Source organism: Heterobasidion irregulare (assembly GCF_000320585.1).
Source record: "Heterobasidion irregulare TC 32-1 unplaced genomic scaffold scaffold_05, whole genome shotgun sequence".
Classification (NCBI taxonomy): Eukaryota; Fungi; Basidiomycota; class Agaricomycetes; order Russulales; family Bondarzewiaceae; genus Heterobasidion; species Heterobasidion irregulare.
This window is the reverse complement of record NW_009258201.1, coordinates 1,461,899-1,486,669: the sequence shown is the minus strand read 5'-3', so window position 1 is coordinate 1,486,669 and position 24,771 is coordinate 1,461,899. Positions and strand designations below refer to the sequence as shown.

Here is a 24,771-nt window from a genome sequence, read left to right as displayed (position 1 = left end):
GTCAAAGGTGTCAAGATGGGATAGGCCAAGGCTGCGCTATCGATGCGATGGGTGGGTGTGTTGGAGGGATGATGAAGAGGACGATAAGGGGCGAAACATGAGGCATTCATTTCCGAAGGATGCTGAGCAAAGTCAGTAAGCCGCCTGCGCCAGGATGGAATTGATCGGTTCTCACGTAGGGTGAGACGGTTGCCAGCCGCGGTGCTACGGATGTCTGAAGAGAGGACAAGAATGGAGGATGTGGGGCTGAAACGGGAAGCTGGGGGCCGAGAGCGAGTAGATGAAGTGGGGAGTTGGAGTTGCGGAAGCTGTTTGAGTGATCGCGGGGGGATTCTGCCCGCTAAAAAGGCCCTGGAAAGGGAGGTTCTGACGGAAAGAAGTGATCTGATGCGGGGGTGCGTGCAGGAGAAGGGGCGAGGACGAGAGGGGACAGATGTTACCAGCCCATAACCTCGTGTTTGGAGAGTCGGAGGAGGGCCGCGCGGCAAAGAGGAACGCGGGCCGCGTGTGGAAGGGTGGCCAGAGGCGGACGGTTGGGATGTTGTTGTGTGCGTGCGGCGTGTGTGCGGTGTGGGGAAGTGGGGCGGCTCGGGGCTGGAGAACGGGGAACAAAGAGGGCGTTGTATTTCGGAAGGAGGGGAGGGCGCGGCGGGGACGGCGAGGGCGACGGTTGCTGGCGACGGGCGGCGAGGGCAGGGGGAAGAGGAGCGCGGTGTTGTTGCTGTTGCACGGGCGGTGGGGGACGAGTCGCGGAGCGGAGGCCGGGGCGCATAAATGAGAGCGGCGGATCGAAGGGCGAGGCGTGCTGCTTTCATTCCGCACCGTCAACCCTCGACGCCTGGCCGGCTCCAGTGCCAGCTCCCCTTGTTCTCCTCTCCTTGCCCTTCCCTTCCCTTCTCTCTCTCTCTGCTGCAGCACACTCCTCCGTCCCCGCCTTCGATGGACAACTCTGCCCACTATGACCCGCTCGCGTTCTCGCAATACTCCCCACACCGTCCGCTCGACTCTGCAATCTCCCTCTCCTCCTGGCACCATCACCAGCACTCCCCGACATCTGCCTCGTCTCCACCAGACCAATCCCGCATGTATCCCATCATCAACAATCCAATCAATCATATCGACTACACCTCGCCCCAGTTCGTCCACCAGCCCCCTAGCGCTTTCCTCCCCCAGCACGACGACGACCCCTCCCTGAACCCGAGCCACGCTCTCAACTTGGACGCGCCTCAGTTGCAGAGCAGCATCGGCCCCACCAGGGTCCTCACTCGTCGCCAGCGCGCCGCCCAGGCCCACCCACACCCTGCTCGACCCGGGCCAGTCAACGACTTGGGCCTGTCCGGGGAAAACCATGACGTACGTCAGCGTGGTCCCTCTCCCTCTCCCTCCTTCCTTTGTCCCCTCGCTGACCGAGCCTACCTCCCCCCCCTCCTCCTCAGATGTATCTCATCCATACATCGCTCTCCCGCCCAGAGACCCCAAACCACGTCGCGCCCCAAGCCCAGTACCCACCGCATGTTGCCATGCATCCAGGCCCCATCTATGTCCCATCGGCCCACGCTGCCTCGCCGCACTACGCCACCCGTCCCCCATCAGCACCGTACTCGCACGCCTTCTTCCCAGCCCACTCCCGTTCCACCTCCAACTCCGCTAATTCTGCCTCCACAAACTCAGCTTCAAACCCTCGCTCGGCATCCCCCGCATTAAGCATACGCTCCATGACCACCGCCGCTTCCTCCACCTCCGGCCACAACCCCCAGCAGTTCTCCGGATCCCCTCCCGATAACCTCTCCCCCACCGCACCCAAGATGGACGCCAACAAACCGCGCAAGCAGCGCCTCTACAACGTCGATCGCAAGGCCATCTGCGTCTATCACAAGGAGAACCCTACCATGCGCCAGGAAGACATCGCCCTCAAGTACGGCGTCGAGCGCAGCACGATCAGCAAGATATTGAAGCAAAAGCAGAAGTGGCTCAACGTCCCCGACGGCGAAGAAGTCCTCGTCGCAAAGCAGAGGTAGGCTCGTCTCCCTCCGCGTCTGTCCTTATCGTAACCCATCTGTGCTCAGGCCGTCAAAGTTCCCCGAGATCGAAGCAGAGCTCGTCAAGTGGCTCTTCGAGTGCAAGGACCGCCGCGTCGTCCTCAGCGACTGCCTCATCCGCTCCAAAGCCAGGGAGGTCGCGAGACAGATGGAGATCTCCGACGACAAGTTCAAGGCCAGTTCTGGCTGGGTGGAGAACTTCAAGAATCGGCATGGCATCCGCAAGGGCGTTTGGGAAGGCAACGGCCGCAACGCTCAGGTCATCCGCGCCCAAGGTGGCTCAGCCTTACATGAGGATGAGGATGAGGAACCTCACCCGACGCTGGCAGATTATATCTATCAGCATAATCTCTATGACCTTGATGAAACACTCAAGCCCGTGAGGAGGTCGCACAAGCAAAGTGTCCCCAGTGGCATACCGGCCGAATCTCGCGTTCGCGAGAACGATTCTGAAAATCCAGAGACCGATGCCATCGGCGCGAATCTCGGCAGCCACCAGGACATCGACGAGGCCCGACAGGCGATGGAGGCGACGACGGCGCAGTCGTTGGGGCACATCCACTCTCCCGAGCACATCCAGTCTCCCGTGGTGGAGAACCCGTCTACCGCCCAAGCTCACCTGGATGTCGACAATTCCTTCTCGTCGGTCTCGACCCATCTTTCCGATTCGCTGTCTCACTCTCAGCACATGGAGTCTCCTCAAGTCCACGTCTCGACCTCATCGCCTGCCATCCTCTCTCGTTTCCCAGACTCTTCGGACGTCTCGATGCACATCGAGTCGTCGGCACAGGCTGCTCAAACATCGCCGTTGCAGTACTTTGACATGTACCCACCCCCACCGGGCCCGCAGCTATCTATCCCCGAGTATGCTGACACCTTGGGCTCTCTCGACAAGGTCATGCGCTTTGTGGACGCTCAGCCGCAGGGTTTCCTCAGGCAGGATGATCACCAGGCTCTGACCCGGATCAAGCTAGCCGTGCTCGCCATGGGCAGCAGGGGAGGCCCCCCGCCGGATCTCGAGGCGCCTCAAGAGCTGTGACGAGCCGAGGCCCTCCATGAGGCCTTTGATACGTTTTTACCGCCGCTGCATCTCTCTCATGCCTGTCCGTCCGTCCGTCCGTCCGTCTTGCTATACCGCTTGGGTCTTATGCTCAAAAAGCGCACCCCGTGCGCGCTTTCCTTTATTCACCCGTGGGCTGCGGCTTTGACCTGCTTGCGGTGGCCTCTTCTTTCCCTCTCTCAACGCTTTCTTCTTGGCTTCCTTGTTTCTTGCACGAGCACGTCACTTATCATGCAATTGTTCTTTTACCAAGCCCAATCACCCAAACTCCCTCATGAACTCCCCCCTGCAATAGTTTCCCGTTCCCTGTCAATGTCGGTAGCATCCATGCATACAGCTCATATTTTTAGTTCCTCGTTTCAGTATGTAGGGTCTTTGAGTGTGTGCCAGCCAATCATCGTCCGTTTAATTTTCCCGTGCAATTTACGTAGCCCATATTCCCTTCCCTCATTTCCCCCTCCCCCTCCCAGCCCTTGACCCCACCTCCCAATGCCCACTGCCCCACTTCGTCCACACACACCTGCCATTCACCGAGTATCCCTTTCTCAGCGCACGAACTCTTTGTCTCTCATTGCAGTGTGCCGCACTCGATACCCTGCACCACGTTACACGCACGCGACAGGCCACGCAGTAGTCTTGGTATATCCATCATTCATATCATGTTTCATTGGCAATATACAGACAGCGAATTCGACCCTATCATCATCAGTAGTAGTAGCAGCAGCAGTAGCAGCGGTAGCAGCAGCAGTAGTATCGTCCAGCGGCGAACACGCTGCAGCGAGGCGGGTTAGGAACGCACGCCGGTTTCGATTAGGACAGACATAATGAGGGCCCTGGCCACGGGATCGATTGATCTCGCGCGTTGGTCTGGCGACGGGCCTTTTTGAGGAACAATTATAGGGGGACGATCGCCCGAGGTCAGGTAGATTGCCCCGGAAAGGGAAAAACGGGCAGGTTCGAGACGGGGCATGGCAGCGGTGCGGTTGCGGGTTTCGGAAGGCGCTGCGTTGCGGAGGGCAGAAGCGACATGTGACGCTGGGCTGCTCCACCGGGGCGTCAGCTGGGAGTTGCGCGCGGCGGTGGAGATAGAAAGAGACGGTGAACGCGTACCGGGTGCGGCGTCGACTTTGAGTTTTTTTGTGAGTGCGGGCGTTTTCAGGGCTTGCTCTTTTTGGGCCCCTTGGAGGATTTCCTGAGAGAGCGTGTTGTTGGTGATATGGAGGGGATGAGGGGGTGGACGCGCGCTCACCCTTCGCTCACGAGGTTTTTCATGATGGTGAGCTTCCCGGAGGAGGCGGCGTTCACCATCTGCTGCTCGACCGATTTGTTGATTTTAGCGCTGAGGCTCTGTCACGGCACGCAGCAGGTCAGCACAGCGCCGCACATGTATACCCAACGCACAGGCAGGCAGGAGGGAGGAGCGGGGTGTGAGAGAGAGACGAGACGCAGACCTTGTGCATGACCGCCTGCTTGACGAGGACGGTTTTCTTCGGTGCGACGTCCCTCCTGCCTTTTTTCATATTCGCAGCGGCTTTGTGCGCATGGCGCGGGTTCGCCGTTTTTGCCTGGAGGCCCTTGGTCTTTCCCTGCACCATCTTGTAGAACGGGTCGATTCGAGGGGTGGGCGCTGGGACGAAGAGGCGGCCGGGAGCGAGTCGGGGTTAGGGGTTGGTGTGCGGGAGAAGCCGGCGTGGTCGGCTGGCGTTGGCAGAGAGGGACGGTGCGGCAACGCTCCCCTCTCGCTCGCTCTCAATCCACGCTGGTCAGGATGCTCTCCTCGCCAGCGAACATCGTGCGCGTACAGCGCCTGGCCGCCGCTCCAGGAAAGGTCCGTCTCCACCGCTCCTCCTCGCGAGTCGGGCGACCGGGCGCAGCTCACGCACGACGATGTGCATATGGCAGCGCGCCCTCCACGACATCTTCACGCTCCCCGACAAGAAGCCCATCCTCTCGTATGGGCCCGCAGGGCGCAGCGCCGTGACGGGCCACGTCGCGACCGTCTTTGGCTGCACCGGATTTCTGGGGCGCTACCTCGTGTCGAAACTCGGTACGTGTCCCGCTCCGCGCGGGGGGCGGGGTGTGGTCGTGCGTGCGTGCGTGCGTGCGTGCGGTCGCTGATTCGTGTGGGCTGTAGCGAAGACGGGGACGCAGGTTATCATTCCGTACCGCGACGAGGACGAAAAACGGCATTTGAAGGTCATGGGCGATCTCGGGCAGATCGTTCCTATGGTGTGTGCACGCTCTCCGCCTCGTTTCGCAGCCTGACTCTGAACATCGTCTGGTCTTTGCTAGGAATGGGACCTGCGGAACGACAACCAGACCGAGGAGTGCGTGCGTCACTCGGATATCGTGTATAACCTCGTCGGGCGCGAGTACGAAACAAAGTGCGTCCTCACCGCCTCTTCCTCATACATGCTCTCCGCAGTCCTCTAAAAAAACCCCCGCTCGCGGCTCGTCTCGCACGCAGGAACTTCTCATACCGAGACGCCAACGCCTTAGGGCCCGCGCGCATCGCCGACATCTCCGCCAAATCGGGGGTCTCGCGGTTCGTGCACGTCTCGCACCTCAACGCCGCGGCGGACTCGCCATCCAAGTTCTACCAGGCCAAGGCGGAGGGCGAGGCCCTCGTCAAGGACGCGTTCCCGGCTGCGACGATCGTCCGCCCGGCATCGATGTTCGGGTACGAGGACAAGTTGTTGAACAACATCGCAGGTGCGCGCGCGTGCTTCGCTCGTCGTAGATCGCGGTCGACTCACCGACGCGCCCCTTTCCCCGCCTAGTCTGGCCCATCTGGTGGAAGCTGAATCACGGGCAGACCAAGATCCGCCCCGTCCACGTAATTTTTTTACCTCCGTCCAACCGCCGTCGCTGTCTGATGACCATCTCAAATGCACAGGTCATGGACGTCGCACAGGCACTCGCGAACCTCATCAGCGTCCCAGCCCTCTCTCGCACGCTCGCGCTTCCGGGCCCGTCAACGCTGACCTTCGAGTACCTCCTCGAGCTCGTCTCGACCATGACGTACAACCCGCCCTCGCGCGCCCCCGTGCTCCCACAGCGCGTCGCCCTCGCCCTCGCCCGTGCGGCGCAGGCCGTCTGGTGGCCCGCGCTCAGCCCCGACGAGGTCGTGCGGCGGTTCATCGACGACGTGGACGCGCCGGGCGACTGGGACGCCGTCGGGGTCGTCCCCGACGAGATCGAGAACCACGCGATCACGTACGTGCGACGGTATCGCTCGGCGTAGGTGCCCCTCCGCTTCGTCTCGCTCCCGCTTCGCTCACCGTGTGATCTCTGCAGTGCGAATTACGTGCGCCCGATCGTGCTTCCCGTGAGACCGGTGAGTTTTTCAAGTCCCGTCGTTTCTTGAGGGAGGCTGAGCCCACCGGCGTTAGGCGTTGGAGTAGATTTTGAGAATGTGTCGGCTTTTGCTAATTCTACGCGACTTTGCCCGCACTGAATGTATTTCGCGTCGCGTTGGCTCGCGGTTGATTATCACTAGAGCTTCACAAGCTTTGCGAATGATCTGCTGCACGTATGTGGCAGCTCACCAGTGGCGTGGACGAGCGCAAAAGGTCTCCCCGAGTCCAGCCCGAGGCGCCGATGGCTGCCGCGCCACGCTTTGCATATTTTGCCCTTTCCAAAGCTGCCCTCAGCTCTTGTCTTGGGATTTGGCCGTATGAAATTGCAAATCCCAGCCTTGCCGCTGTTAGACGTTGTTGACAAACCTTCCAAGCGATGATTGCGCTGGTGTTGAGCTCACAATATGATTAGTAGACTCTTGACCATCTCCAACGCTTGGGTCTGGAGGCACATTTTCTTTTCTCATTGCCGAAAGGTTCGAGCGCTACCAGTTCTTACGGTTCAACAGGGCACGGATCTGATGTTACACTGGGAGTGACACGGAAAAATTCGCCGGTGGATACATGGCCTCCAGCAGCCAGGACACGGTGAGACATTCTGGTGGCCCATTGAAGGTGGCTGTGGCGATGACCCGCTGACAACTAGACCACCCGCCACCAGCTCTTTGACCGGGCAACGCGCTTTGTCCATGCACGCGCTTTGTCGCCACATGGACCACCCACTGACCGTATAAATAGTCGGCCTTCCTGCCTTGACCTCCCATCTCACTCTCACTCTCAACCACCCACACCCACACCCGCTTGACCTAGACATCTGCTCGTACTGACTGCGACGCGATGCACCCCCCATCCACACCCAAATCTGCAATTCTCCGAAGCCAACAGCATGTGTACCGTCCTGTCGCTCCGTCTTGGACGACAGTAACCCATCCGTCGCTCGTGTGCGCCAGCCCTCAATGAGCGAGGTTCCACAGCATTCAGGTGCGTTTCTCGACGTTCGCGATGCAAGGTGGCTTTTCTGACTTTGGACTCTTACAGCCCACCAGGTACGGTATGTTTGGGAGCGATCTACACCCAGGTGCTCCATACATGCAGGTGAGCACACCCTGCCCCTTCTGCGCTGCTTCACATCTCGTTAAACATCATTGTGCCACTAGGACATCGGCACTGCCTGCAGCAAGCAGCAGGGCCCGACTGTCAAGTCTCTGCGCGTGCGGTAGCAACCTTGCGGGCGAGCGCGGCGCCTTCCCATCCAATGGGCACCATCAAATTGCCCCTTTGGTCCCGCTCAGCGTGCAGGACGGCTTTGCCGTGTTCCCTTGGCACGCCTCCCCATGAAGCGGGACCTGCGCGTCGCCTCCCAGCGGTTCCGAGAAACGAAGGGATGGCCAGACATCCGCCGAATCCATCGCTTCTTGATACGAAAATGCGCCGTAGGGCCGTGGATTCCCGCGAGATGTTTTTCTCGCTATCGATGAATTGGCTCGACGTCGAGAGTCTCAAGCGATCTCCGACCGTGGACCGTGTCAGGCTCGTAACCCCATCGTCACCTCATGGGTCGCGCCGTCTTTGGAGACGAAGGCAACATCGATGATGTCATGAACATACTCCTTAGGTGTCTTTCAATGCCGTCAGAGAAGAGCTCATGAAGCCGCGGAAAATGGTGGATGATTCGGCGGCTAGGGAGGAGATCAACAGTTGTCGGATGAGCGGGTATGCACTCATACACTCCACCTATACGGTGAGGTGAGAGGACTCAGCCCATGGTGGAGGAGAGTATGGTTTGGTATAGTGCAACTTCTATTGGGGGGGGATCACACGTATACTAGTGATTTCACTGTGCATTCAATTCGAAATGTGTTAATGCAGGCCGCAAGCAAACACGGCTACATCACGTGATACTGAGGTGTCCCATTTGGCGGGGGAAAGTGTTACATTCGCAAGAAAACGCTATCTCCTCTCTCACCGAGAAGAATTTGAGAAATCGGGCACGGCGCGATCCTTTGTATCCATTTTACGGACATTTTCTCCCTGCTACTTTTTTGATTTTGGGCTTAGTCAAAGAGAAGATAGATTTTGATTTTTTTTTATGATGCTAGGGCCAGGAATGGAATAAGAATGATAAGGTAAATGTGAACCATGTAGTCAACACCGCGGGCAAAGTTCGATGTGTTCAGCATGGAATCAACCGAGAAAGGGTGATTACATGGCCAACCTATCCCAAAAAGAAAAGTCGGCCATGTAATCACCATGTAATCACCATGTTCCGCTACTTTCGAGCTGAACACATGGTACTTTGCCCGCTGTGCAAGTAAAGCCTACGGAGCGACTAAGGAAGTCCCCGTGGCTTGATGGGTGAACTGGCTGTGTTGATGTGTATTGCTACTTACAAGCTCAGCTTAGTTTGAGTCTCCGGCCTGCTTGCACTGAGCAACCCTTCAAACGGGGATTGCAAGACACACATTTACCACATCTATCAACGTTCACCCTCCAGCGAATCTGGTTTCGCGTATAGAAACGGTCGCTCGGCGCGACATGCCAACTCGACCAGCGTGGATCTGTGAGATGACAACTGGCATCGAATCGCCAGAACGGTGGCGGGGTCGCAAGCGACGTGCCAGCCCAACGCCCAACAGCCGTCCAACAGCGGTGTGCGCTCGTGCGTCTGATCTCTTCGTTTCCCGGTGGCAGATGCCAAACAGTCGAGCTAGAGGCGGGATCCTGGGCACGACAGCGTTGATGACGATGACATCACTGAGACCGGGCCTCGATCTGTCTCGAATGTTACGAATCATCATCGACGTCTCCCGAGAAGATCGAGGCAGACGTGCTGCCCGCGCATCGTTGCGCTTGGTTTCACTGACTCTTGTCAAGCCTACCCGTTCAGAACCATCGATCATCAGTGAACCGACAGCCGTGGAACACTCACGTCGCTCCGCATTCACGGAGCCCGCGCTTGGTTGTCCTCGGGAGGCGGATATCCGGATCGTGGGCAGTCGGTGATCGGGTAGTAGTGCTCAAGGATCCGCAAGCCGATGGCAATTTGTCAGGCCTACGATTATGAGCCTGGTAACAGCTGGTAACATGGAGACGCTCGTAGACGGCGACGGCGATCCGTCGAGGACAGATGCATGAATTGAGATGCGAAGGCTTGTTGGCGGTGAATGCACCAAGCTGCTTGGTGCGTCGGCGGATTCTGCATGGCCCGGAATCACAGGCTGATTGGCTGGCGGATGCAGATAAAATCATGGTACATGCTGGCCCGGTGTGAGGATCTCCACATCGAGGCAGAAACGAAATGAGTTTCAGAAACGACTGCGATCATTGTCGGGATTCGATTCGGTCGGGGGTCGCTCGATTCATTGCTCTACAGTATCCGTGTAGGGTTTGTCGGGAATGTGACTGCTGTACGACGTTTCTCCGCCTTCGGCTGCATCTCTGCGTATATGTCCGCGAAGGTGACAGCCAATTCAGCAGCGGGGAAAAAACATAGCCTTCGACGTGGCTGGCTTCCTCTGGCTTCGCACAGAAGATATGCTCCGTGGGAAAATAGCGGCGGATTTTCTCCCAATGTGAATCAAAAGAGGTTACAGAAGCGGAGGTTTTAACCTTTTCCAGGTCGTTCCTCCGCGTCGCTCCCTCACCGAGTCCGTATGTGCCGTCTTCGACTATCGACGCTATTCAGCGTATATTCCAAATACCCTTGAGGGTTACTAGCACGCAGAGGTTACCTGCAAGCAATCTCATTTCGAAGGTTTGCCGTCCAATTGTGACTATTTCCATAGACCATGACCCATGACATACACGCGATCTTCCGCAAGCTCGGGCGGGGGCGCTCCTCGTTATCACGGCTCCCTCAGGACTCTGTGTACGCTTCTGTAGGTGTCATTACTAGTCGTCTGTACTGTACAGTCTTAGCTCTCCGGCCGCGCTCAAGGCTTTGACTTTCGTAACCACAGCGGGCGTTTTATTCTGCTCTTGCGCCATTCCTTCACATCTGTCCAGTATCCAACAGTGGACTTCGTGAACTACATAACAGAGCGTCTGAGGGATCACGAGGACGAGTGTCCAACTCTTCCACTACTCTTGTGGTAAAACACGTCGCACGAGATATACCCTTGGTCTGTCCAATGACGCAAAGTATCCTGTGATCCACGCTGGGCGGACAAACACCACATGTACCAGGTACTTCGACGACATCGCGCGCCGCACAGCCAAAGTCATCTGCAGAGGCTTCCCACAAACTGATTATCTCTGGGGCTGACACCTTCGGTTTGTTCGCGTTCGGATTGGCTCGATCCACCTTATCAGACCAAGCGGGCCGGGCTGGAAGAGCTTGCTCAGGAAGCGTTGCTCGCGTCGCAGACGCGGAAGAGGTGTCCATCTGAACTCTGAAGGGTTGCGCCCCGCGCGCTTGCCTGCCGCGAATGCTCTTTGGGGACCACCAAATGGGTTCCTCGGGCTTCCTTGGCTGATGGGGCCGACGAGCACCGACCCTCCGCAGGACCAGATACACAGCAGATACCCCAGATTGCCAGACGCGCGATCTGTACCATTCTATTCGCGTCCGTGCGTGCCACGCACCCACTGCACGGGCCCCACACCCGATATCGGCGCGTCAGAGTATATACACGACCGCGAGAAGGCGCGCTGCGGTCTCGGTCCCGCGCGGCAGCGACACACGCTGACACACGTCGATCGCTCATCCCTCTACGTGATCACCTAGTACAGTAGCAGTCTTCTACGCGCTCTGATAGAGAACTTACATCCTGTACAAAGGCGGGCGGCGCAGATCTATCGCTTTTGCGGGCCTTGGTAGGTGCGTTGAAGTGATATTCGCGGCAGCAAGCAGCGGCAGAATATAGTTCAGTTTGATTGGCGTCTGCGCTTGTTCCGACTTCGACCTCTCGGGACCAAGGAGGCGCTCGTCGTTCGCCGGCATGCCTCGATCGCGGGAGGCGTAAGTGGGCGTACGTGAGCGGGGGCTTCAGCAGCTCGACAGCCCATCGGCCATTTTGCGGGCCTCGGCGCTGCAGCAGCAGGTCTGCGCGAGCGTTTGGGGTGCGTTCGGTTTCTGCGCAAGTCGAGGACGCAGGTCGTACGGACTCGTCTCGCTGCCTCTCCGCCACGCTCTCCTGCAGCGACCGCCATCGTCGAGACCATCGCGAACGAGATGCATCGAGCGCTCGGCGCACCGGCTGGTGCGCTTGGCTGGCTGGCTGGCTGGCGCTGCCGAGGCGCACACTGGCGCACACGATCCAACCCGGGGCTCGATGGCCCGATGCGGATAAAGACGCGCGCGAGAAGCAGACGCTCCGAGGCGGGGATGCACAGTACCGTATGCAAGTGGGTCAGGATGGATTATGGATCACCATGGATCGCTACTAGTAGGGATCGTCGTCGTCGTCGGCGCCGCCGCCGCCGCTCGGTGCCGACACAGCGGGGCATCCGAATCGACGCGGCTCGATCGAGGGAGCCGCTCGCTGCCGCGCGTCGATTATACAGTGGCTCAGCTGCTTCTTCGGCGCTGCGGGCGCGCGGCAACCGAGGAAAAACGCATCGCGCTCCCGAGCGGCGTGCATCAAGCTATCAAACTATCAAGCATCGAGCATCGGGCCTCGCGGTGCGGTCGTGCAGCGCGGACCCGGGGACGGAGATGGGATACGGAGATGGGGACGGAGATGGGGACGGAGATGGACTTGGGGTCCGGAGCCGCGAAAGTAAGTGCGCGCGCGTCAGCAGCAGGACAACCCTGGACAAGGACAAGGCGTATTCATTGCGCACGAAGCACGCATTTGGGTCCGTAGAGGGCGAGCCCGGGCGCGCGGGAGCGACGACCGTCGCGCGCCCTGGCCACTCAGATGCCCGTGGCCAGCAGTGGCCATTGCAGCGCGCCCGGTCGCTGATCGGTGGCGTCGGCACGACGACTCAGCAGCTGTTACTCGCCGGACGCGATCGTCGACCGACGGAAGCTTGGGAACTTGATGCAGTTGATGGAGCTGACGGGGCTGATGGCGAAGTCGAAGAGAGAACAAGGACGTGCCGTGGTGTAGTAGCGCGCGCGTCGCCTCGCGCCAGAACGTTTCCTAGTAACTTACTAGCAGCTGCCTGTGGGTCTATGACACAGCCTGTCGCGGATAGAGGGCGAGAGGGGCCTGGACGACGCGCTCACTTGACACCGGACGGGATGCATCGCGTCGTTTCTATTGCATGACGTCGTTTAATGAATCTTTGCGTCGGACGTACAGTATGCAAGGAGCGAGAGGGCGTAAGACGTCGCGACTCACCAGGGCCACCACGACCTCGGACTGTGCGTCGGAGCCGCAGTGGCCAAAGTTAAGATTTTTAGTAGTCCGAGCGAACGACGCAGCGGCCTGGCCAGACGCAGCAATAAAGAGAGGAGCTAGAAGAGAAGCCTCGATGGACGGTTTGCATCCGCGGCAGGGTCGCCCACGACAGTTTATTACTGCGACGGCTCCGGAGACGAGACGGGACGTCGAACTCCAACGAGGGATCTTGGAATAGGATCTCATTCACGATTGACAAAGTGGAGTGGAGTTGCTTATGGCCGTCGCCATGAGTCATGCACACGGACACGCATGCACGGACACACGGACACACACTAAGTAATACATACAGTGGCGCCTGCTTCGCGAGCCAAGGCTTTTCTTCCCGGAGCGTCATCGGGATCGAGAAAAGGGCGCCGTCGGGGCCGAGCAGGCGCCCAAATCGAGCGAGATGAATGCACGAACAGGGGCCAGGATGATATCTCGGTCTGTGCGCTGGGCGTCAGCGTCAGCGCGAAGATCTGCCCGCGACGTCCCGGGACCGCGATTTGCGCGATCGGCTCCGGGTGTGGGCGCGCAGACGGTGCTATTCATTTATGTTCGTTTATTTTTTCTATTCTTTTGGGTTTGTTCGATTCGATTGTCCCGAACGGGTGGACGTGTGGGGTACAGGACATCAGGGAACATCGGCATGGAAAGCGAGCAAAGTAAAGATGTGCATGGAGCGGGACGGGGGGGAGGGGGGTTCGTGTGTCGTTAGGTGGCGGCGGGGTGCGTAATGTACAGGGTGTGTGGATGTGTGGGTGCGAGGGCCGGGCTCAGAAGCCTGGGGGGACGAGGCCCTTTTGGTCAGAGGACCCGGGGGTGGAGGGGAACATGGAGCCAGAGGACAGCATCTGTCGTGACGTGACGTCAACAAACGCGCGGGCAGAAGAGAGTCAGAGCGAGAGCGACGAACCTGCTGTGCGCCCTGCTGCTGTGCGAGCATCTCCTTCTCCTGGGCGACGACCTTTGCCTCGTCCTCGAGGGAGAGGGCGAGGGGGAGGCCGACGAGGAGGGCAGAGGTGGTGACGATCCAGACGAGGTTGCCGACAAGCTTCCCGCCGCTCTTGAGGAAGGAGGCGGAGGTGGCTATTTTGGAGGAGATGGAGTGGCGGGTGGAGGGGGGCACGATGTCGACGAGGGCGGAGATGCGGTCGAGGAGGGACTCGTGGTCGGGGGCATCGGAGTCGACGGAGTCGAGTGAGACGGAGGAGGAGGTGCGGGAGGACGAGGGGGAGGCGTAGGGGGAGTTGTTGTCGTTGTGGAAGTGGGGGTCCTTTTCCTCGACGATCTCTACTTTGACCATGGCTGCTGGCGACTGGCGACTGAGGGGCTGTGGCTGGGCTGAAAATGGGGAGCGCGGGCTTATGTGATGTGTGTTGTGGGGTGTTTGGGCTGCGACAGAGGGCCGGTGTCTCAAGCGACGGGGTGGAATAGCCGAGCGGGACCGACTGACGCTGTGGTGATTGCACTTGCCTTGCACTTGCCTATCGAGCAACGACGCTGCAGATGCAACACGCCAGCCCCTCGCCCCAGGCCTCAGACGCCTCGGGCTCCATCAACTCCACCCGTGCGTCCTTTTAACCTCCCCGCTTCTCGCTCACACTGCCCACACACCCACCCCGTCCCGCCCAGCCCTCCCCCTCCCGTCTCCGTCCATGCACGACCTCGCAAAGTCCCTCCCCCCGCCCAGAAAACAGAACATCGCCTGCGACGCCTGCAGGTCCGTCGCACCCTCCCGCACCCTCCTTCGTGCCCTCCTCACCCTCTCCCCGCCTCCAGACAGCGCAAGGTCAAGTGTCATCAGCTTCCCGGCCAGCCCAAGGTCCGTCTCTCGCTCGCTCTCTTCGCCCCCGACACTGACCCCTCCTCCTGCAGTGTCAGGTATGCCGTCGTTCCGTCTGCTGGCCCTGTGCCGACCCTGTTCCCACACGTCCGCAGCATTGTACGGTCAAAAACTACCCCTGCACGTCCGTCCTCCCTTTCCTCCCGTTGCGCTCCCACATGGGATGCTCACCCACGCACACGCAGACATCACGCGCAGCAGGCAACCAGCGAGAAAAAGCGCGTCTCTGCCGTCTCGCGCAGGCCCCGTGCGTACAGCGGCAACAATACAGGGTGCGTTATCCCCCCTCCCACACGCCACTTCCTCACCCTTGACTGTTGCTCATTTGCGCCCCCACCCCCTCGCTTGCCCATTTGTCCCTCTCCGCCGCACGCACCCCCGCCGGTGCTCTCTATCTCCGCACGGTCTCGCCGTCTTCGGGCTCTGATCTGATCTGATCCTCCCCATTGCTGATCCTCCCAGCGCGAGCCCCACAGCCTCCGCCCACCCGAACCCGTACGTGCACGCCAGCCCGGTGCTTCCTTTCCTTTCCTGCCCGCCCTTCCATTTCTATACTTAGCCCGCGCGCGCCCTCTCCTCGTCCCACGCTCACGCATTCGGCGATCCCATTGCCGCATCCATCTCGCTCACGCTCTCGTCTTCCTCCCCAGCGGGTATGCTGACGGCAATGGTCCCGCTAGCCACTCCCATTCCAGCACCGCCGTCGTCGTCCCCAGCTCCGCCGCCCCTCCGCCCCAGTCTCCGTCCCCGTTCCGCGCCCAGCCGCCGGCCGTGCAGCCACCGATTCGGCGCAATACGAGCTTCACGGAGCTGCTCGCCTACCTCTTTTCCCCCGGCGACCGCCCCAGGTGCGTCCCCGTGCCCCCGCTCGCTCGCGTGCGTCCGTCGGGCTTTCGTTCAGCTCGTCGTGGCGTTCTCTTCCGACCCCGCCGTGTTCTTGATTGACGTGGGCGATCCGCCGCTGACGTTTATTCGCATTTGCGTCTCGCCCGGTGACATGACGTCTTCTGATCCCGCGCGTGCATCTGTTAGTGCTGCATCAGGATCGAGCCCGACCAGCTACGCGCCCCCTGCGCGCCCAGGCGGTTATCGCGCGTCCTCCCCGTTCCACCACTGGGGCGACCTCGCATACAAGCTCGAAGACGAGGCCTACCGCATCGAGTGAGTCTCCTTTCGGGTTTCCCTTATCTTTTTCTCTCGCCCGCGCGGTGAGAGCCCTCTCTCCTGTTTTTTTCCCGCGCGCACCCCGGCCTCCCTCTCACGCCCACGCGTGCGCAGCGCGGGTCGGCTGGGGCTGCTCGCACGGCCATTCCGGGCACCGTTTCTTCTTGTCCTCGGCAATGGCCATTCCCGTCCGTCTGCGCGCTGCTGGGCAGTGCCGGCCTGACGTCGCGTCCCCACCCGCCCCCTGCCCTCCCTGCTTCCGTAACAGCTCTGACAGCCTTCCGCCGCCGATGGGATCCTTTGCTCGTTCGGTTCGCCGCCTTCTTTCTTCTTTCTTCTTTGCTGGCCTTCTGGCGTCTGCGTCTCTCCCCCTTCTTGGCCTTCGTTACTCGATTCGGACGCTGTGGCCCTGACGCTGACCGCACATCGTGACCCCTCTCGCTCGCACGCGCCCCGCCAGGTTCGCGCTCGACCTCGTCGAGGTCTACTTCCAGATCGTGCACACCCGCCTCCCGTTCCTCAACCCCGCCCACTTCCGCGCCCGCCTCAACGTCTTCGTCCCCCATGCAGAGCCGGGGCAATACACCGGCGGCAGCGCCACCAGCACCAGCACCAGCGCCAGCGCCTCCAGCCTCAACGGCACCGCCGGCGGGGGCAACGGTGGGGGCGGCGTGGCCGAGGACCCGTTGCACCCGGCCCTGATGGCGACGGTCATCGCGTGGGGCGCCAAGTTCTCCGAACACCCGCTGCTCGTCGCGGACCGCGCCCAGACGTCGCTGCGGCAGAGTGCGCTCGCCAAGGCGCTCATCGATCGCGCGCGCGAGGTCGCGGAGGCGCTCAAGGTGCATCGCGTGCCCGCCGCGGAGCACGTCGTGATCGCGCTGTTGTTGGAGCCGCTGCAGAGCCGTGCGTGTTTTCTTTCGTTCATCTCTCGCTCCCCCCCGTCCCTTCACGTACTTTCTTCTCCTTGCATTTTTTTCGTCTTTTGTTTTCTCTCTCTCTGCGTGTTGTGAGCTCCGAAGGCTGACTTTGACAGGGCTAAAGAATTGCCGGATGATGCGAGCGGTGATGCGCCATCCCGTGTTCTGCGTCGGTCGTGTTCTGCTGACTCGGGAGATGCTTCAGGGTACCGCGGGTTTTGGCTGACTTCGGCCATCCGGCAGCTGTTCGATCTGCAGGTGCGTCTACAGGCACAGCTATGCGCTCGTCGTCTGACCGTCGTCGCACTGCCTTGCCATCCCCGTCGACTCGCAATTCCTGCCCGTCTGGGCGCGCGGGCGGCACAGATCAATCACAAGGCGGTCATCTCAAACATTCAAGACCCCGAGGCGCGCGGGACGATGATCTTCGCGTGGTGGATGGCGTGCCTGTCCGACGCGTATGGCGCCGCGTACTACCGCCGCAAGCCCGCGCTCGACGACTCGGACTACGACGTCGACTTTTACACCGTCGACGCGATGCACGCCCACGCCGAGTCTCCCGCGGACCGGCACGCGCACCACGGGCAGATGATGAAGCCCGACCCAAGGGAGCATCTCGAGGTGCGTACTCGCTCCCTCACCTGCCCGTACGCTTTGTGCGAGCGGTCGCTGACGGGTTCCGTTTCAGACTTTGGTATGTGCGCGCCACCGCCCCGCGATCGACGGGCTGGCAGCAATGGTATAAAAACCCGATGACGACAAACTGACGGACGGCTACAGGGCTACTACCGCGCGGCGCACGCGCTGGCGCGCATCTCGCGGCACATGTCGAAGCACCTGTGGATCCCGAGCACCGACTCGGAAGGCGTCCCGCTCGAGGTGCTCCGCGGGATCATGGTCCAGCTGAACGACTGGCGCGAGCAGTACCTGCCGCAGGTCGGCATCCCGCCGAGCCTCGCGGCCGAATGGGACTTCGTGTCCGCCGTCTCTGCGTGTGAGTCGCATTATTTCGGTTAATTTTGGATTTCCTTCGTTTTGTGGGGTGCCGTGCCGTGCCGTGCCGTGCCGTGCCGTGCCGTGCTGTGCCGTGCCGTGCTGTGCTTTCCTTCGTTTTGTGATCCTCTTCTGCCGTGCCCGATGTCCCCCCCCCTTTGCCTTCCATTCTGCACCTTGTTCCGCTTCGAGGCGTTTCCGACAGACAGCTGACGTCTTGGCTTCCTTCTTGTTGCGTTCTGCCGCTGATCCGCATCCCGGTTTGGTTTGGTGTCCCCGCGCTCCCCTCGGCGGCGGCGGCGGCGGCGGTGTCGGTGGTGTTGGTCTTGGTCTTGGTGGCGGCGGCGGCGAACAGGCGCGAGCGACGCGACGTTCCACATCATGTGGATCATCCTGTTCAACGCGCTGGACGACTTTGGCGTGCGCGAGATCAACGAGGCGGCGCGGATCGGGAGCCCGCCCGGGCACATGCTCCCGACGAACTACATGCAGATCGAGGAGATGAAGCGCAAGGTGCTCGACGAGGCGCTGCACGGCGCGCTCAGGATCGCGGGGCTGGTGAGTCGAGACGCGCGCGCAAGCAGCGCACGCGCATACACCTCCGCGGACCGCTGATGCTGACCGGCGACGCGATCACAGGCAGGCGTGCTGACGAAGAACGGATACTTGGTGAGCGCTCAGTCCGACCTTCACACGCCCCCGCACGTCCCCGCACCGCCCCCACCTTCCCCTCTTCCTTCCTGTCTTCCTTCCTGTCTTCCTTCCTTCCCTCCTTCCGCTCCGCGGCGCTCACCGCCTCCTTCTCCCGCCGCCGCAGCGTCTCGACCCAGCGGTGATGCACGTGAGCTGCAACCAGGCGGGCATGCTGCTCGCGCGGTTCGCGCGCCCCGAGGTGCAGAACTGCATCGAGGGGCTCGAGCAGTACAGCTACTCGTACGAGGAGGCCGCGGAGCAGGCCGTCGGCCTCCGCAGGCTGTACGAGCTCGCACGCCTCGGCGAGGGCGAGTTCGGGCACATGGCGTCCGTGCTCCCGCGCTCCGCGCCCCCGAACGCGCACGTGCACCACCACCCGCTCTCGCACCACCAGCAACAGCAGCAGCAACAGCAACAACATTTGCACCAGCTTCCGCACGCGCAGCAGCAGCAGCACCCGTCGCATCATTCACATGCGGTGCGTGCGCAGCAGATGCAGCAGCAGCAGCAGCAGCAGCAGCAGCCGATGGGCGTGCAGCAGGTGCACGTCCCGCTGGCGGACGCGATGTACGTGGACTACTAGTGGCCGCGGCTCCGCGAGGGCGAGTGGATCTATATTTCTTCTATTCCAAACTCGGCGGCATCGGACTAGGGTGTTCGTCTTTGTTTTTCCTGCCCTGTTTGCCCCCCGAGTGCTGTTGTCTGTCGTATCTGTTTCTTGCCGGAGGATTTTCTTCTTCTTCTAATGAACGTTGTTCTCTTTCTCTTCTCGTCCTCGTCCTGTCTCCCTACTGGGTTTATCTACGCGGTCGCGGTCCTGCCGTCGACAGCCGCCCGTCCGCGGTACGATTTTGTATTCAGTATATCGCTAGTCTTTTTCTTTTCTTTCTTCTTTTCTTTATGTTTTCTTCTCGCTCCTTCACTCCCCCGCCGTCGTTCCCCGTGTGCGTTCCGTCTTTCTTGGGTCGGTTGGTTGGTGGGTTAGTCGGTTGGTCAGCGGCGTATTTTAGTCCTGTGGGCGTGTGTTAGCTTAGAACCGGTGCCGCCGCCGCCGCCGCCGCCGTCGCTGTAACAGTTTTATCGTTTATCGTCGAGGAGCGCGCGCGCCGAGAAGTTACTTATGTCGTTGTAGCCCGTGATACTTAGAATGGCGAGGATCTGCTTTCTCTTTGGATATATCTCACAATCGTGATCTCGTGCTCTCGGATGTCTGTCTGTGCGCGGGAGACCTTGGCAGGGCAGAGCCCGTTGCCGGGGGCGGGAACGACAGCACACGTACAGTAGTAGCATTGCGAAAACACGACCGACCGACCGACCGACCGAGCGCTGGATCCCACAGAGTAAGGACAAGGGCGCGCCCCTCAGAACCGCACGCTCTTGACGACGGTCGATATGCCCGTCCGCTCGCCCTCGTACCGGCTCGCGTCGCCGCCCTTGAAGACGGCCTTCTGCGAGGCGAGCACCTTCTTCGCCTTGTCGAACTTCTGCCGCTTCTTCACGCGCGGGTTGCGCACGCTCTTCGAGCGGTGCGGCGTCAGCCCGCGGTTCTTCAGTATCGCGCGCGTCAGCGCCCGGGGCCCGCCCGCCTCGGCGTCGTCGTCGAGTGAGGGCCTGCGAAAAAAAGAAAAGGGAACGTGAGAGACGGATGAAACGAGCGGGAGGCGCGACGTACATCGACGCGGCCTTGGCGGCGTCGTAGGCTGCCTGTTTTTCCTCCTTGCGCTCCTTCTTCTTCCGCTGGACGAGGTCGTAGTACCCGTCCACCGCCTCCTCCTCTGCACTTCCGTCGCCGTCGCCGTCGCCGTCCTCGTCCCGCTTCCTCGGCTGCGGTTCCTCCCCGTCCAGATCCGCCCCGCCCGTGCCCAACCCGCGCGCCGCCGCCTCCCTCGCCGCGCGCGCCTCACGCGCCTGCCTCCGCTCCCGATACGGCACGTCGTCGTCCCCGCCCAGCGCCGCGCGCGCCCCCCGCCGCCGCGCGCTCGCGCTCTCGATCTTCGCCGTGTGGAAGCGCAGCGTCTTGCGCCGCGCGGACTTGTCCTCCGCGTCCGCCGCCGCGAGCGCCGCGGCATCGCCGTACGCGTCCGCGGCGCCGTCCGCAGACGACCCGCCGGCGGTGCCGCTCTTCTTGACGGAGGAGACGAACTCGGGCTCGACGAGGTCGAAGACGCGCGCCGCGGACGCCTTGTCCGTCTTGCGCTTCTTCTTCGGGGGGCCGCCGGCGGGGGGCTCGGAGCCGCCGCCGCCGCGCGCGAGATCGGACCTGCTCTTCGCCTTGCCGTCCTTCTTTTTCGGGTGCGCGCGCTCGGGGCCGTTAAGCGTTGCGGAGGCGGCGTCTTCCTCGGCCTCCCGCAAGATCCGCGTGAGGTGCTCGAAGTCCCGCTTGAGAGCCCCACGGCCCGATCCGAACGCGCCCGCGCGCTCGCCAGGGCCGGGGCCGCCGTCTTCGTCCATGAGGTCGCTGAACTCGTCGTCGTCGATGTACAGGTCCTCGTCGTCGTCGTAGTCCTCGTCGCCCGAGCCCGCGTCCGAGCTGGAGAGGTCAAAGTCGAGGTCTTCGAGTGTGGAGAGCGCCTGCTTGAGCTGGAGCAGGCGCGCGAAGACGGGGTGCGCGCGGAGGAGCTCGGGGCGCTGGGCGTACTTCTCGCCCGCGCGGAGGTGGAGGTAGAATGCGAGGGTGGTCGCGTATGTCAGGAGGGTTTCTGTGCGAGTTTAGCTTTTGGATTCTGGAGGGAGAAGTGGGCGATGGCACGTACGATAGTGTAGATGCACCATGCCGAGACTGAGTGAGTCGGGCTCGTCCGACTCGAGCCTGTAGAGTTCCCCGCTGAGATGGTCGCCGCGTGGAGCGGACGGGGTAACGTACTGTTTGAGCTTCTCCTGCGAGCGAAGAAGTTTGTGGGCAACATCGTCCCAGTCGTTAGCCAGCGCCAGGGTCTCTGGGCTTGTTTTCTCCAAGTGGCGGAGGATGGATGCCTTGTCCTTCGGCAACGGCTGCGTCTCAACTTTGGGCGGGGCGTCGGCGAGGATGTCCCTGCGGCGCTCGCGGTCAGCCAAAACGCATACGAAAAAGACAGACGGGCGAACTCTATGGGGTCGTCCAGCAAGTCTGGCTCCGCTACATCCCCCATCCCGAAATCGTCTTCGTTCATGACGTCCCTGGACTTCGACTGCAGCCGGCGCGCCTCCTGCTCCTCCAGCTCGTTCGCCTCGTCGTCTTCAGAGTCCGGCTCCTCGGCGTTGGTCGAATAGTACGCCGATTTTTTGTGGCCCCAGCCTTCCTCCTCGTCCTCATCGTCGGATTTGTCTGAAGCGGCGTCCTTGGCGAGGTCCTGGCGAGACGCATGTTTACCCTTCGCCTTGGCTGCCTTTTTCTGTGGGGGTTGCGAATCCTCCGCGTCCTCCATATCCACATCCTCGTCCTCGCCGTCCTCGTCCTCTTCCTCTTCCGACTGCTCAGAGTCAGACTGCGGCATTCCATTCAGAGCAAAAACTTCCTCCTCTCCGTCGTCATCGTCGTCCTGAGCACCATCGTCCCCATCGAGCAATATGTGGTCTCTAGATGCATGGACTGAAGATGGGGTGCGCGGGTTGAGGCAGGTCACGAGGGAAGAAGAAAAGAGACGTACAGTGGTCTTCCTCGTCTAGAGGGATGTCGGAGGGCTTGTTCCACCGCTTTATCTTTCCGTCTTTCTTGTGGACGGGCCGCGGGCCCGATTTTGTGTCTTTTGACTTGGAGGAGCGTCGGCGGACCATGGCGGGCAGAGAGCTTGCAGGCGCGCGAGGAGGGAAGGTGGGTTTCCTGATTCGGAGCACCTGGGCAGCTTTTCGTTCATTTACGAAAGTGCACACGGTCGCCCAACTCTCTGCATACTACAAGGTGCACGATCCGCTCAATCGAAACGGCTCTCGTATCTCCTCACTTCGCCTCCTCGAGGGGAACTACTGTCGTCTCCCCGTGTTTAAATACTCGTCTCCCCGTCCTCACAATTCTCAACCTCGACCTGCAGTTGGGATCCGGGCACGCAACTTCCTCGTCGGTTTCCATCCAGTCGTTCGACGACGACAGCCGCTGCTTGGCCGCAAGCAAAGGTAACACTGCGCCTGCACGGGGCGTACGAGCGGGTCAGTCAGTGACCGCATTCGATCGCATGGTCACCAATCCATGTCTTCGAATGCATACCCAGTGAAAAAATCGAGAACCCCTGCCCTGGCGGCAGCCTCAGCATCTCGCCCTCCAGAGTGAAGTGGTCGCCAGGCTTCGCCCCGCACAGGATCTTCTCCCCGGGCGGACATATCGCCTCTACACGAAGGTCGAATAGCTCGAATGTATCTGCGGATGCGGTCGCGTCCATGCCAGATCTCTGTCTGTTCACGGTGTGATGGACGTAGGGACTACCTGAAGTGATCAATGATTTGATGCTTTACAATGTGCTCAGTTACCGCTTTGGACTGTGTACTTATGGAAGCGCCCGTGAATGGCTTTTCAAGCCAACGGGTCGATCTCACCCGCTCGATATTCAGACAAGAAACTGGTTGCGTCTGTCACTATCTGTCTAGCGCGTGAATATGCCCTCAATAATAACGGGCCCGATCACCATTTCGTTTTCTTCGCTGCCTTCCGTGCCGCGAGCGTCCCCCTCCCCTTCGCCCCCCGGACGGCCTGCAACTCGCCGAACTTTTTCTTCGCGTACCTCCGCGCCTCGGCATCATCGACCAGTTCGTCGACCAACGTCCGCTTGCGCGCCGCGCGCACCAAATTATCGCCGCTCGCCTTCCCGAACGGCGTGCTCGTCGGGACGATGGTCCCGATCTGCACGCACACGCCCGCCAAGGAGATCAGCTGCGAAAGGCGAGTGGAAGACGGAGGGAGACGCACCGCGAAGTATTTTGGAAGCCCTTTAATACCCTTGCCCTCGCCCTCGTCCTTTTTGTAGAACCGTTTCGGGTCGAGCTGGTTCCGGAGCCTCATAGCTTCGACTTCACGGTATAGTCGCGGCAAGTCCGCCTCCGCCGGGGCTGGGAGGTCATACCAGTCTGCACCCGCGGTCTTGGCCCTCAGCTATAGGTATATAGAGAATGTAAAATCGTCGGCGAAGGGTGCGAGAAACAACATACAGCTTTTTTCTCTTTCTTCGTCAACGGGTCGGGGTCGGGCTGAACTGGTGGTGCAGGCGCGATCAGAGAAGCCGTAGACCGTTCTGCGCGTTCTACATCGAGATCGTGCGTCAACGAGGATGCCTCCTGATGCGTCGCACTGAGAGTGAAATATGTTTTTGGGAGGACGCCGGGATCCAGTGGCGGCAGTTTTCTAGAGACGAGGTCGATAACCCCTGCGAAAACGGATATGCACGAGAATAACGCACTGTTGTTCGGATTGTGGGTCGTCGAGCTCGATGATCCCGTCGTCCATGGCGCCGCTGCTGCTGCCCGAGCCCTCATTGTGCCGTGCAGAAGCGGCCGCATTTTGGCGCGCCCTTTCGAGAAGGGAAGCGAGATATTCTGGAGTGACTGCGTCCTCGATATCGCTGTCATTGAGGTCGTCATCGTCCAGTTCTGAGTCTGAGTCCGGGTCCGAGTCTGTGTCTGAGTCTGAGCCTGTGGAATCCGAGCTCGAAGAGCTCGAGGAAGAGGAGGCGTGTGGGGCGGTGTGCGAGTGTGAAACGTCCTCCACGGCTATGTCTTCGGGAAGCGCCTTTCCTTTTCCTTTGTCCGCAGTCGAGAAGGACATTTGTGGTAATTTTGGTGCGCGATGTAGAGCGTGCATGGGGTCACTACGAGAAATGTCAAAACAGGTAGCTTTACCATGGTCGGCATTTGCCGTCTTCGAATTGCATGTTCGATGTGCAAGTCATGGCAGGCCTGGCTGTTATTCTCGCTCGACAAAATCAGTTGGCATTTGGCGATGCAAGGAGCAATGTAATCGAGTAGCGATGGTCAACGTCCGCGGCATCTCGTCTGACTCGCCAGCTGGGGCCAAAATTGGTATGTCAATCAAACTCCTGTTCGCCTGATCCGTTCATGCCATTACACAAAGCCATCCTATTGAACGGCAACTTTGCACGCTGAGCCACTACCGAGCCATTGCTAGTATCTTGGGCGTGGACACCAAATGACATTTCGTGCGAGATGCACTATGTATTTAAGCCGGGTTTTTATTGCGGAGAAATTGCGCGCAACTACTTTTCGACGTCACTTTTCCGCTGTCTGATATCGCCAGCTACGGCGATTCCGGCTGACTCGTTCTCGGCGTCGACAGAATTCGGCTCACCTAGTAGTACAGTATCAATAATGCTTACTGCGACCCTTCGATAACGGTGCCCTTATCGCGATCATCAGATTGGTGCGGGACCCGTATGTCATTAATATGC

At 60.5% G+C, this 24,771-nt stretch overlaps 12 protein-coding genes across 12 annotated transcripts; 6 read left to right on the top strand and 6 right to left on the bottom strand.

Annotated features, from left to right (window-relative positions):
- Positions 1-436: 436 nt before the first annotated feature.
- Positions 437-772, bottom strand: HETIRDRAFT_451523 (uncharacterized protein; the record flags this gene model as incomplete). Its single annotated transcript, XM_009548127.1, has 1 exon — positions 437-772. One exon carries the CDS (start codon positions 770-772, stop codon positions 437-439), a length of 336 nt encoding a protein of 111 aa, XP_009546422.1.
- Positions 773-939: 167 nt separating this feature from the next.
- Positions 940-1,353, top strand: HETIRDRAFT_105110 (uncharacterized protein; the record flags this gene model as incomplete). Its single annotated transcript, XM_009548126.1, has 1 exon — positions 940-1,353. A coding segment is annotated over one exon (414 nt), but the record flags the coding sequence as incomplete, so codon positions are not given.
- Positions 1,354-1,715: 362 nt separating this feature from the next.
- On the top strand, positions 1,716-3,771 carry HETIRDRAFT_475336 (uncharacterized protein; the record flags this gene model as incomplete). The annotated part of the gene is made up of 2 exons (XM_009548124.1): positions 1,716-2,014; positions 2,067-3,771. 2 exons carry the CDS (start codon positions 1,716-1,718, stop codon positions 3,076-3,078), a joined length of 1,311 nt encoding a protein of 436 aa, XP_009546419.1. The 3' UTR covers positions 3,079-3,771.
- HETIRDRAFT_440091 (uncharacterized protein) lies at positions 2,582-3,771 on the top strand. The gene has a single exon (XM_009548125.1). It carries the CDS (start codon positions 3,187-3,189, stop codon positions 3,574-3,576), a length of 390 nt encoding a protein of 129 aa, XP_009546420.1. The 5' UTR covers positions 2,582-3,186; the 3' UTR covers positions 3,577-3,771.
- A 573-nt stretch (positions 3,772-4,344) lies between these two features.
- HETIRDRAFT_317149 (uncharacterized protein) lies at positions 4,345-4,694 on the bottom strand (the record flags this gene model as incomplete). The annotated part of the gene is made up of 2 exons (XM_009548123.1): positions 4,345-4,446; positions 4,551-4,694. 2 exons carry the CDS (start codon positions 4,692-4,694, stop codon positions 4,345-4,347), a joined length of 246 nt encoding a protein of 81 aa, XP_009546418.1.
- Positions 4,695-4,986: 292 nt separating this feature from the next.
- On the top strand, positions 4,987-6,622 carry HETIRDRAFT_475334 (uncharacterized protein; the record flags this gene model as incomplete). Its single annotated transcript, XM_009548122.1, has 8 exons — positions 4,987-5,146; positions 5,234-5,328; positions 5,392-5,483; positions 5,567-5,811; positions 5,880-5,935; positions 5,996-6,339; positions 6,397-6,436; positions 6,492-6,622. The coding sequence occupies 8 exons, from the start codon at positions 4,987-4,989 to the stop codon at positions 6,501-6,503; spliced, it is 1,044 nt and encodes a 347-aa protein (XP_009546417.1). The 3' UTR covers positions 6,504-6,622.
- A 792-nt stretch (positions 6,623-7,414) lies between these two features.
- HETIRDRAFT_118191 (uncharacterized protein) lies at positions 7,415-12,672 on the top strand (the record flags this gene model as incomplete). The annotated part of the gene is made up of 15 exons (XM_009548121.1): positions 7,415-7,439; positions 7,616-7,992; positions 8,074-8,204; positions 8,328-8,463; positions 8,558-8,690; positions 8,974-9,107; positions 9,150-9,446; positions 9,559-9,639; positions 9,676-9,725; positions 9,832-10,030; positions 10,244-10,326; positions 10,770-11,172; positions 11,216-11,277; positions 11,304-11,418; positions 11,461-12,672. The coding sequence occupies 15 exons, from the start codon at positions 7,415-7,417 to the stop codon at positions 12,670-12,672; spliced, it is 3,438 nt and encodes a 1,145-aa protein (XP_009546416.1).
- Positions 12,673-13,563: 891 nt separating this feature from the next.
- HETIRDRAFT_427101 (uncharacterized protein) lies at positions 13,564-14,093 on the bottom strand (the record flags this gene model as incomplete). The annotated part of the gene is made up of 2 exons (XM_009548120.1): positions 13,564-13,641; positions 13,704-14,093. 2 exons carry the CDS (start codon positions 14,091-14,093, stop codon positions 13,564-13,566), a joined length of 468 nt encoding a protein of 155 aa, XP_009546415.1.
- Positions 14,094-14,445: 352 nt separating this feature from the next.
- On the top strand, positions 14,446-18,986 carry HETIRDRAFT_318945 (uncharacterized protein; the record flags this gene model as incomplete). Its single annotated transcript, XM_009548119.1, has 15 exons — positions 14,446-14,514; positions 14,574-14,612; positions 14,666-14,671; positions 14,729-14,778; positions 14,819-15,017; positions 15,372-15,513; positions 15,716-15,794; positions 16,258-16,354; positions 16,478-16,709; positions 16,914-16,975; positions 17,084-17,338; positions 17,498-17,711; positions 18,066-18,268; positions 18,350-18,379; positions 18,528-18,986. The coding sequence occupies 15 exons, from the start codon at positions 14,446-14,448 to the stop codon at positions 18,984-18,986; spliced, it is 2,136 nt and encodes a 711-aa protein (XP_009546414.1).
- A 778-nt stretch (positions 18,987-19,764) lies between these two features.
- HETIRDRAFT_156379 (uncharacterized protein) lies at positions 19,765-22,156 on the bottom strand (the record flags this gene model as incomplete). Its single annotated transcript, XM_009548118.1, has 6 exons — positions 19,765-20,014; positions 20,076-21,102; positions 21,157-21,212; positions 21,267-21,434; positions 21,488-21,971; positions 22,030-22,156. 6 exons carry the CDS (start codon positions 22,154-22,156, stop codon positions 19,765-19,767), a joined length of 2,112 nt encoding a protein of 703 aa, XP_009546413.1.
- Positions 22,157-22,319: 163 nt separating this feature from the next.
- HETIRDRAFT_318428 (uncharacterized protein) lies at positions 22,320-22,755 on the bottom strand (the record flags this gene model as incomplete). Its single annotated transcript, XM_009548117.1, has 2 exons — positions 22,320-22,504; positions 22,584-22,755. The coding sequence occupies 2 exons, from the start codon at positions 22,753-22,755 to the stop codon at positions 22,320-22,322; spliced, it is 357 nt and encodes a 118-aa protein (XP_009546412.1).
- Positions 22,756-22,924: 169 nt separating this feature from the next.
- Positions 22,925-24,029, bottom strand: HETIRDRAFT_384254 (uncharacterized protein). The gene is made up of 4 exons (XM_009548116.1): positions 23,767-24,029; positions 23,519-23,711; positions 23,280-23,462; positions 22,925-23,213 (listed from the first exon to the last, which is right to left on the bottom strand). Exons 1-4 carry the CDS (start codon positions 23,811-23,813, stop codon positions 22,995-22,997), a joined length of 642 nt encoding a protein of 213 aa, XP_009546411.1. The 5' UTR covers positions 23,814-24,029; the 3' UTR covers positions 22,925-22,994.
- Positions 24,030-24,771: the final 742 nt, after the last annotated feature.

Coding starts and splice junctions, on each gene's coding strand:
- HETIRDRAFT_440091 (XM_009548125.1), top strand. CDS start 3,187: ATGCTCAAAAAGCGCACCCCGTGCGCGCTTTCCTTTATTCACCCGTGG.
- HETIRDRAFT_384254 (XM_009548116.1), bottom strand. CDS start 23,813: ATGGACGACGGGATCATCGAGCTCGACGACCCACAATCCGAACAACA. Junction 23,712..23,766: donor GACCCACAATCCGAACAACA/GTGCGTTATTCT, acceptor CCTCGTCTCTAG/AAAACTGCCGCCACTGGATC. Junction 23,463..23,518: donor CGAAGAAAGAGAAAAAAGCT/GTATGTTGTTTC, acceptor ATATACCTATAG/CTGAGGGCCAAGACCGCGGG.